Consider the following 11,200-nt stretch of genomic DNA (forward strand, 5'->3'; position numbering starts at 1 on the left):
CTCCTTATACTCAGAGCAGTAGGTACTCTAAATACCAACAGAGAGGGAAAGAGTCTTCAAATCAAGTATCAATGCTATCCGCTCTGTGCACAGCGTAGATAGGGATGGGCAACTTAGGCATTAGCTACCTAAAATGAGGGGGCAATAAAGGCACGAAGTGAGTGGCTTACAGGGTTTCAAGAGAGAATTTAGCTTAAGAGTATGGGGGGAAAGAAAGAGTCCCCACTGAATAGCTGTCATCTTGTCTAGATGGGTCTGGTTAAAAGAGATGGAGATAAGGTTTGTAAGATTCAATAGTGAATAACTTATCATGACTAATCGCGACTGTCACAATTGTAAAGGCAGAAGTTTTGTAACAAAAAAAAGGGGAGTGGTTTATCTTACAGTCCAGAAACAGAGGATCCTAGGACCATCAAGAGAGGAACGCACTAGCAGAATGCGGGACCTTATCCAGAGAAGCAGCAGCACCAGAGATGGAGGCAGAGATGGGGGCATGGAGAGAAGGAGTGGCTGAAAACTCTAGATTCATGGACTAAGAAGACAAGGACTAAGAGCTGGTGGCCAGGAGCAGACTTGCAGAATGTGCCCTTTGGAGATGTAAATTATTATATATGCGTGAGTAGGTTTTTTTGTTTGTGTGTTTTTTAAAAAAGCTAAAGTGGATCGAGAAAAATACTATTAACTGATGGTACATGGAGGAGATTATAATCAATGTAATGAAACACGGTATATGATTTGTTGAAGGTAAAACTGATGATATGCCCTGTAAACTTTCACTCAATCCACAATAAAAACCTTAAAATAAAATAAAATAAATAAATAATAGGAATTTTAGTTCTGTTTCAATTGAATCCAGGACCAACTACTAAGGCCATAGTCAGAAAGGTCAGTGGTGGTAGCCTCTTCTGGTCTCAGGGTAGAGGAGGTTGTGGCTCTTGTAGACTTGTTTCTTCTCTGTTTTGGGATACCATCTTATTACTTTGCTTTTGGTGAATTGAGGCCCATTTTTGTTAACTCAGATGGCAACTCACAAGCCTTTAAGACGCCAAATGCTATTAACTTCACTAAGAAGCAGATCTTGACTTTTGTGAACAATTGACTGAGATATCTTATGAAATTATGGTCCCAAGCCTTCAAACCAAAAAAATAAAGCATTGGAAGGTGTTTGTTTAGGTCTGAGGAGTATCTGCAGTAAATATATGAGCCAGAAATCAGTATCACATTTTGTATACTGATACTCTGATACTGTTCTTTCTAATCTTTTCTTTTTTCCTCTCTTCCCTGTTTTATCTTCTTTTTTTTTTTTTTTACTTTTTATTAAAATGATGGTGGTTTACAGAGCAGATAATCAGTTCTATATTCAACAAATCACTCACTTTGTTTCATCTCACTGATTGCAGTGGCCTCAATATCACATCACCTTTCCCTCTTCCTCCTGTGTTTCTTGCCTCTGTCTTTCCTAACCCTTCTGAAGTTTGACCTTAGTTAAATGTTGCCCTTTTAATCTCAAATGGCTCATCATTCTATGTGTGCATACCTCACTAGTGTTGCTGCTGTTCCCCTTACAGACCTATAAGCAAATGGACCGGTTAGGACTGCAAGGTCAGCAGTTCAAACTCACCAAACTCTATACAGAGTCACTATAAGTTGGAACCGACTTGAAGGCACTAAACAACAAAATTGCTTGGTTGAGTTCAACTTCACATCTGAAGGGTTTTCAAGGGCCATAGTCTCAGGCTTCCACAAGTCTCCATCCTGCATTAAGCCTGATCTTTTTTATGATTTTGAGTTTTGCTCTACATTTTCTCTATCCAGGACTTTCTAAGGTGATCCCTCCCTTTTCAGAGGGTTGGTAGTATTAGACAGGCATTATCTAGTTCTCCTGATCTCAGAGCTGTGGTCCATTAGTTCACTGGACCACTTCCAAGCATCTTCAATTTTCATCACTCTTCTTTTCTCCACACAGGATTTATTATCAATGATTGCATCTCAATAGCTTTAAGATCCCAGTTATTGTTAAGTGCTGACTCACAGAGACCCTGTACAGGATTTCTGAAGAGTAGAAAATTGTTTTTGTGGACTATGTTATGCCAGTTGACCATGGTGATACCCAAGACTACGGGCTTGAGCACCAAGACCCAGAGGCTCATTCCATCAAGGAGTCTGGTTGTATCTGACAAGTTTTCATAACTTCATTGCTTGTATGCTCTATCATATATTCCTGGATATATTTGCTGCAAAGGTAAATAACCCAAGTACAAATATTCTGTGTCAATCCTGTATTCTTCATTATACTCCCACACCTATCCAGCTTTTGAAACTATCCATGCATCTACTTGTAGATCACTGTTATTGCAAACTGTATAAAATAGTATTTACCTCGGTGGCCTGAAACTCTTGCACTCATCCCCATGCCTTCCTCTGCCTCCATCATTTTTTGGTCAACCTCTCTCCTATTGTATATTGCTTTCCCCTCTGCCCAAGTCAACACAGGTTTGCCAACCCTCTAGCTAGTGAATTACCCCTCCCTTCCCTCCAATCCCTGGTAACCATACAGAATGTTTATTTTAGTGGTTAAAACAGCAATGAGATGTCATCTCAACTCAGCATAAATAACAAAGTTGGACAAACAGAAAACAACAAATACTGGCAAGGATGTAGAGAGACTGGTACACTCATACATTGCTGATGGAACTGTAAATTGGTCAACTACTGTGAAAAAGTATGGGGCATCAACAAAAAGTTGGAATAGAAATACCATTACAAACCCAGCAATCCCTCTACATGGGATATATCCTACTGAAATAAGAGCCACACCACAAATAAATGCATGCACATTCATGTTCATGGCAGCAATATTCACAATAGCAAAAAATGGATACAACCTAAATGCCCATCAATGGAAAAATGAATAAACACACTTTGGTACATACTCACAATTGAATACTACACAATATTCAAGAATAACAATGGATCTGTGATACAACTTATAACATGGATGAACTGAAGGACATTATGTTAAGCAAAATTAGTCGATCAAAAGACAATATTGTATAAGACCACTATTGTAAAAAGCCAAGAAAAGATTTCCATGCTAAAATAAACATTCTTCTAAGAATGTCAGAAATGTTTTTAAGAGCTGTGAAAATGTTTTTACCATTTTACCCAGTGATCTTACTTTTGGAAATTTGTCTTAAATAAACTAGAATATGGAAATGTTTATTAAAATGAAAATGTATGTTGCTTACTGATCAGAAATAGACTATAGGAACCTGAGACTATGGCTTTCAACCATCCTTCAAGTCTGGAAAAGAACTCATTCTCGTGGTCCAATCTTCAGCCAAGCAGTAGACAGGTATACAGGTGGGACAACACTAGTACAGTATGCTCACCATGGAATAGAAATCACTCAAGATCAAAAAGGCAATATGCACCTAAGGACAAAGTTGACAAGGGATGGGAAAGAGGATGGAATGGAAACAGGAACCACAGGGAGGAAGTAAGGTAACTTGTTGCACAGTGACTGCAACCTTTAAAATGAAACAGGGTGTAAGATTTGTTGAATGTAAAACTGATGATCTTGACACTAGAGCTTCACTCAATTCAAAATAAAAGTTTTCCAAAAAAAAAAAACCAAACACATATGGAGTAGGGAATAAAATGAAGGTGAAGAACATTTCACAATTTAAGTGAAAAAGAAAGAAATGTTCTTTAATAATGCTCTCTATAACCTTAACATGCATTTCCCATACAGTAATATTGTCTTTATACTTGTCACTTTGAGTGCTTGCTTTTAACATTTACTGAACCAATTTCCTTATAATTGCTAGTATATATAATGTAACAAACATTTTCATTTTGATAAGCATTTCCATATTTTAGTTTATTTCCTTAAGATAAATTTCTAAAAGTTAAGATCACTGGATATATTGGTAAAAACATTTTTACAGCTCTTAAAAACATTTCTAAACATTCTATTGCTGATTATTTAAAAGAGCATATGATCACAGGGAATGGTGCCCTGGTGGCTGAGTTAGAAATTGGGCTGCAAACCACAAAATCAGCAGTTCAAACTCACCAAATGCTCCTCAGGAGAAAGATGAGGCTGTCTGCTTCCATAAAGATTTACAGTCTCATAAACTCTATTAGAGTTGACAGCAGTGGGTATGACCATGGGGTGAGTGGCCTCCCTTTAATTTCAAAACCACTTGGTTACATGTTGGGCTGCTAACCACAAGGCCAAGTTTGAATCCATCAGACGCTCCATAAGACAAAGTTGAGGTCTTCTGCTCCCATACAAATTTACAGCCTCAGAAACTCTATACAGGGTTGCTATGAGTCGGAGCCGACTGAACATCACATAACCACCTACCAACCAACCTATGTTGTTGTTGTTAAGGAGTGCCAAGTCGGTTCCAACTCATAGTGACCCTGTATAGGGTTTCCGAGGAGCGGTTGGTGAGCTGCAAACCTTGCAGTCCAGTGCATTAACCCACAGTGGCACACCAGGACCCCAACCAACCAGCCTATAGTGGTGGTGGTGGTAGAAGCCATGGAGTCAGTTCCAACTTATAGCGACCGTGCATATGGTTTCTGAAGTTGTAAATCTTTACAGGAGCAGAAAGACTCACCTTTCTCACACGGAATAGCTGGTAGTTTCAAACTGCTGATCTTGAGGTCAGCAGCCTACTCATCATCAGTACATTACTGGTCACCTACTGGTACTTGGCACTGCTAGTCCATTAGCTTCATCCAACCTCCTACTTTATGCCTTATTCTCTCTAAAGACTTTTATTCTCAAATTTCTATCATTTCCTCTCCAATCTCAATCTTAAATTAATTCTTGCTTCTCATTTAACTAAAAAAAATTTTTTTAACACAACTGGATTAGCACTTCCAACAGATCTCAATTACCTTATTTTCTAACTTACCCACATCTACTTTTTACAGTGAGTCCACAAATTGTGCATGCTCCTTACTAAAGCTAATTTTTCCACTCTCACCATCATATTCTAATTCTCTACTGGTCCAATCTTCTCCACATCAACACAAGCTGTTACTTATCCCATCTTTAAGAACAAGCCAAAACAAAACAAAAATTGTCTTAACTTCACTGCTCCTTCTCTCTAGTACTACATATTTCTCTATTCTCAAGTGCCCACAAGCTTTAAGAATGGTCTGTATACTATTTGTCTCTAATTCTTTCCATTTTCATCTCACCCCTATCACCGCAAATGCTCTTAGTCAAGGCCATCAATGGCCCCTACCTCCCTGAATTCAATCATCAACCACCAGCCACTTTACTTGGCCTAATCTGCCACCACTGAAGATGCATTCCTCCTTATATATTTTCCTCTCTTGGCTTCCAAAATTCAATTCCATGGTTTTCATGCTCTTCAGCCACTATTGCTCTCTGGCCTTTCATGGTGTGGAGCACAGGGTTCAGACCAGTATGTTTCTTCCCTATCTACACTTACTCCTTTGGTGATAGCCTTTGGTCTTCAAGTGTTAACTATACAGTGAGGACTCCAAATTTTTAGCCCTAAATCAGGTCTCTCAACTGAACTGACACTAAATATCTACTGGACTTCTTTCTATCAGACATCTCAAACTTAGTATGTCCAAACATCCAGAAATTTACTTTTAGGTGCAGTCTTTGTTGCCTCAGTTTGTGGCAATGAAATCCTTCCAAATGTTCAGGCCAAAAACATTGGAGTCATGGATCCAATCCTTGACTTTTCTTTTTCATATATTCCATGTGCAATTCATAAGCAAATCCTCTTGACACTCTCTTAAAAACATGTCCATAATCCACCAATTTCTCACTGCCTCCATAGCTATCAACCTTCTCAAAGTTGCCACAATATGTCGCTTGTATTACTGTCATGGATGTCTACTCTTATCACTACAGGTATCCCTACAGTCTTTTTTCAGTACAACAGAGTACGACCTTTAAAACATACCTCATATCAAGTCAAATTTCTGCTCCAAATCCTTCCACAACTTCTTACTCCTTCAATGACCTACAATCTACTCCCTTACTTCATTCTACTAGCTTCACTTATACTTGCTGTAGTTTCTGCAACTTTCTGTCTGAGTTCTCATCATTTCCTAGTCTTTGCCCATATGCCATCTATTTAAGTTCAAACCTTCCTATCCCATGTTAAGAGGGTTATTGTTGTTGTGTGCCATCAAGTCTGTTCCAACTCATTCCGACCAGTATAAGATTTCCAAGAGCCGTTAATTGCTTTGAACTGCCGATCAGTGCTTACTCTAAGCACCACATGAGGATTTGTTGTTTGTTGTTGTTAAGTGCCACTGAGTTGGTTGCAACTCTATGTATGGTTTCCAAGGCTTTTAATCTTTAAAGGACCAAAATGCCTCATCTTCCTTCCACAAAGCGGCTAGTCGACTAAAACTATAAAACTCTGGTTCACAATCCAGTGCATATTGTATGGAGCCACGACACTCCCCTACACCTCAGCTGTTGTTGTTGTTGTTGTTAAGTGCTGTTAAGTCAGTTCTGACCCATAGTGACCCTGTATAGGGTTTCCAAGGAGTGGTGACTAGTGAACTTAAACCAACCTTGCAGTTCAAATGACTTTGCAGTCCAGAGCATTAACCCACACCGCCACACCAGGACTCCACAGTAGCTACTACTATTTAATTAAAGTATTTTTGAGCAACTGATACCAGAGCACAATGCTGTATGTAGGAGACCCAAGTTTTCATTCCTAGCTGATGCTAGTCATGTAGTACAAATAAATATATATATTTTTTTAATGTTTTATTGTAAATTATGTGATAGTTTACATGGGAGAACATTAGCTTTACATTCATCCTACCTTTTATCATTTCACTACCATGGTTACTATCCCCTCCATGCATCATCAAACAACCAAAGGGTATATACCCTGCAAGCCTGTCCCTAGGTCATCAGCACACAGCCCCTCCCCCTCTCTGGGTCTAGAGTCCCCAGCTACTCCATCTCTCCACGTCATCGTCTCTGCCTCCATCTCTGGTATCACTGTTTCTCTGGGTAGGGTCCCGCACTCCACTCTTCTCCCTTGATGGTCCCAGGGTCCTCTGCTCCTGGACTGCAAAGTCAACCATGCCCCGCCTTTTGCTACAAAACATCTACCTTTACATTCCCAACACTCACAGTCAGTCTTGATAGCAATTATTCACTATTGTACCACAAGAGTCCTATCCCTATCTCCTTTCGTCAGCCGCGGCCACTACTCAGTGGAGATTCTACCTTTCTTCACGCCCTCTGGATCTAGGCTCCCTCTTGAAAGCTTGTAAGCCAGACACTTCTTGCCTTTGTAGACCCCCCATTTTGAGTAGCCAATGTCCAAATTGCCCCTCCCTGTCTACCCAGCGTATGGAGTATATTCAAATAAATATTTTAATAGCTTAAAGTATTTTTTCACTTTATCAAGCCATATGTTGCATAAAGAGTTCCTTTAGAAAGAAACAATGCTAACAAAGTACATTTTTTTCTTGAGAAATAGCAAAAAACAGACAAAGAGGAATCGTTTGTAATAGAGTATAAATCAAACTTCTTTAATGGAAATTAAGCCATCTGAGAAAAACTGGAATATAGTTTAATTTTATAATAAAATGTATTCACATACCAGCACAAAATATCCCTGGGGCTTCACTTCTGATTATTATGGTCCGTACTTTCTTATCAGTTTTTAAAGCATCCACAGCCTTTGACAGCTAAATCGAGGAAAAAGGAGGAAGACTATTTTCAGATTTATGCCAACATTTTACCTTAACATTAGAAGGAAACAGTTTTATCTTTCCACTCACCATTTTTATAAGATTTTTACTTATTGCATTTTTGGCATAAGCTCTGTTTATTCCAAGCACCACAATTCCTAGTTAAGGAGAGAAAAGACAAAAACAGCAAAAGTACTTGAGTTAGTGAGGTATTCAAGGTACACAGCCTCCCAAAACACACCTCTTGTCAACCTGGGCCTAGGACTTAACAAAAATCTGCCACCTTACTGATGTTTATTGTAAGACTGTCATCATTACTTTAAATGTTTAGCTTCTTTTTCAAGATTAGTATATTTAAAAACATAGCATATTTATAAACTCAAATTTAAAAATTTAATATTAATCCCCTTTCATCGGCATTTTAAGGATAAAACTTTATGACTACATATTCATTCAATTTATTTCTTCTTAAGCAAGACCAAGGTAATCTGCCAAATCTTACTCATTTGAAAGACAACATGCAGTGTAACAGAACTAAGTCAGACTAGAGAAAAGGCCATGCTTAAATAGGATGCCACATAAAATGTGGTTTTACTGCCTTCAAGTAAATGCAGAAATGTACTTTAGTCCTCTTCAAGTACACACAGAAATAAAAGCTAACAAAATCTTGTCACATGCAAGTACTTCAGGATATAATTTTGGCTAGAATAGAGTTTGGCTCCTATACTCTTTTTATCAAACTACACATAATTTTCAGTATTTCCATCCCAGGTTTCTCTCTTGACTTCTGTCCCCCTCACTTAACAACCTGACAGTACTTCCCATTAAGCAATTCCAACTCAATCTACACAAAATACCATTCATTATTGCCCTTACAAGGCCCCGCAATCCAACCATCGCCTTAAATCCCACCCTTCATCCTAACTGCTGCAATCAGATCAATTTTTCAACAGAGGTTCTCCCATACTATCCTAAAGTAGACTGAGAAAACTTTTGTAAGTCAATAGTGTAAAAGCAAACAAGTCATTATAATTTTTTAGCATTTCCAGACCCAAAACATAACCTCCTAAATAACACATAAAGCCTAAAATAACACTGTTGTTGCTAATGTTAAGTGCCATGGAGTCAGTTCTAACACATACTGATCTTGTGTAGGGTGTCCAAGGAGCAGCTGGTAAGCTTGAACCGCCAAACTTGCAGTGCAGCACATTAACCCACAGCACCACATCATATAATAAAAAGTAAAAACAAGAATGTTATAATAAATGAAGCCCTTATAAAACAGAGATGATGTCGGTACAGTGTACGTTCCGGGGAAGAGCAAAGGCAGTAAGTACCATTCTCAGTGCTCAGGCTGCATAATGATGCAAAGCACACACTTAACACTACTTTCATTTCTTAGCCTTTCTTCCTAAAAGCTAAAATCCTCTTCAGAATTATTTCATTTGGTGAAAACATATACTAATGTAGTTGTATCATAAAAGCAAAGTGGTGTAAAGCAAACTTATGAAAAGCACGGGATACCTATAATAAATTCTGCATTTTAAAATCTTTTAAATTTATTTCCAAAAAGGTTTTAGTTCAAAGGTCTTAATCTGGCATTCAAAGTCTTATACAGCCTGTACTCAGCCTTCTTATTTCAAGAAAGCACAAATTTTCATCATGTATCAGAAATGCCTTCCAAAGGTTGGGGGTGGGAGTGAGTATGATCTTTATACGTAATTAGGTTAAACTGAATGCAATAAAAATGTGCACACAGCATCTTTATGCAGGAACTCAAAAACCATTTATCAAAGAAAGTACAAAGATGAACTTCAGGTCACAGAATAAATTAGCAAGAATTACAAACAATCTTAGTATGAAGAACATCATGAATTAGAACTCGTATCTAAGACAGGCTTTATATTAAATAGTTGAATAACTGAGACAAATCCCAATATTAAATGATAACAGCCACCACATTTTCAGGCAAAGAGGCTTTGTTGTTGTTGCTGTTAGGTGCCACTGACTTGATTACGACCAATAAAGACTAGGCAAAATAAAATGAAACACCAGCCTGTCTGAGCCATCCTGGCATTTGCTACTACACTTAAGTCCATTGTTGCTGCGGGTGCCAATTCATCAAGTTAGGGGGTCTTCCTCTTTTTGCTCACCCTCCACGTTACCAAGCATGATGATGTCCTTCTCTAGAAACTGTTCAATTCTGATAATATGTCTGAAGTATGAAGATGAAGTCTCTCCATCCTGACTTCTAAGGAGCATTAAATTAGGAGAGCACAAATGACTCCCAGCTACAGCAAACATTTTCCTACCTACAGGGTCACTATGAGTTGGAACCGACTCGACATCACTTAGCAACAACAGTACAAAGACAATAGCAACCCATTCCAGAGACAAATCTAATTCAGGATTCATTTTATAGCTACTTCCTCCTAAAATGTATTACTGTTGTTTTTAATAAGTGCCATCAAGTCAGTTCCAAAGCACTGTAAGCCTATTAGAATTTCCGAGGAGCGGCTGGTGAGTTTGAGCCACCAACCTTGCTGTCCAGTATTTATCCTAAAGGTTCACATCATAATAAGCCATTCTACTGGGGCATTGTTAGTTCTTTTATGTTTGATCTTATCAACTGGCAATAATTACAAATACATTTTCACATTATAATTTCTCCCTTAAAGCTATATGACAGAGATTCTGGATGTCTCAGTGTTTTAACAGAGATAAAGCAATGTTCATTAACATGTTGGCTCTAAACTCAGAAATCCCAAGCCCAGTTATTCTGCAACTTTAATGTACAAGAAAGTCATCCAGGGGACAAGGACTGCAATGAGAACTGGACTGCTAACCACAAGGTCCAGTGATTCAAACCCACCACCAGCTCCTTCAAAATCCTATTGTTGTTGTTGGTAAGTGCCGTCGAGTCGGTTCCGACCCATAGCGACCCTGTACAGGGTTTCTGAGGGTGTATATCTTTACGGGAGTAGAAAGCCTCATCTTTCTCCCGCGGAGCGGCTGGTAGTTTCGAACCGCTGACCTTAAGGTTCGCAGCCCGATTCGTAGCCACTACGCTACCAGAGCTCCTATACAGGGTTGTTATTGGTCAGAACCAACTTGATAGCACTTAACAACAACATATAGACCTACACCTACACACTACTTGATCTATACAACTAAACTGTATGAAGTGCCTTTGAAATCACGTAAAAGAATAAGATTATGATTATTTTTACTTTAGTGTCAAGTGTGCACTATAAAAAAATGATATGATTATCTTAGTAGAATTTACTTTTGGGTCTGTCTATGGGACCCAATGGAATGCGGAAATCATCGGACAATCTCTTTGATATCTCAAGCAAGTAAAGTTTTACTAAAGGTAATACAGAAATCATACATTGACAGAGAATTTCCAGAGGTTCAAGCTGGATTCAGAAGAGGCTGTGGAATGAGAGATATCATTGCTGATGTCGGATGG

General features: G+C 38.5%; 1 protein-coding gene across 1 annotated transcript in view; it reads right to left on the reverse strand.

Moving 5' to 3' along the window:
- The window catches only part of AUH (AU RNA binding protein/enoyl-CoA hydratase), a 279,519-nt gene that overhangs the window by 238,224 nt on the left and 30,095 nt on the right, over positions 1–11,200 (reverse strand). Inside the window, exons 2-3 of the mRNA XM_006875876.1 lie at positions 7,819–7,886; positions 7,638–7,725 (exon numbers count right to left, since the gene is read on the reverse strand). Of these exons, the coding sequence (XP_006875938.1) occupies positions 7,638–7,725; positions 7,819–7,886 (156 nt within the window). The remainder of the gene's footprint in view (positions 1–7,637; positions 7,726–7,818; positions 7,887–11,200) is intronic.

This window comes from Chrysochloris asiatica, unplaced genomic scaffold (assembly GCF_000296735.1).
Source record: "Chrysochloris asiatica unplaced genomic scaffold, ChrAsi1.0 scaffold00343, whole genome shotgun sequence".
Lineage (NCBI taxonomy): Eukaryota > Metazoa > Chordata > Mammalia > Afrosoricida > Chrysochloridae > Chrysochloris > Chrysochloris asiatica.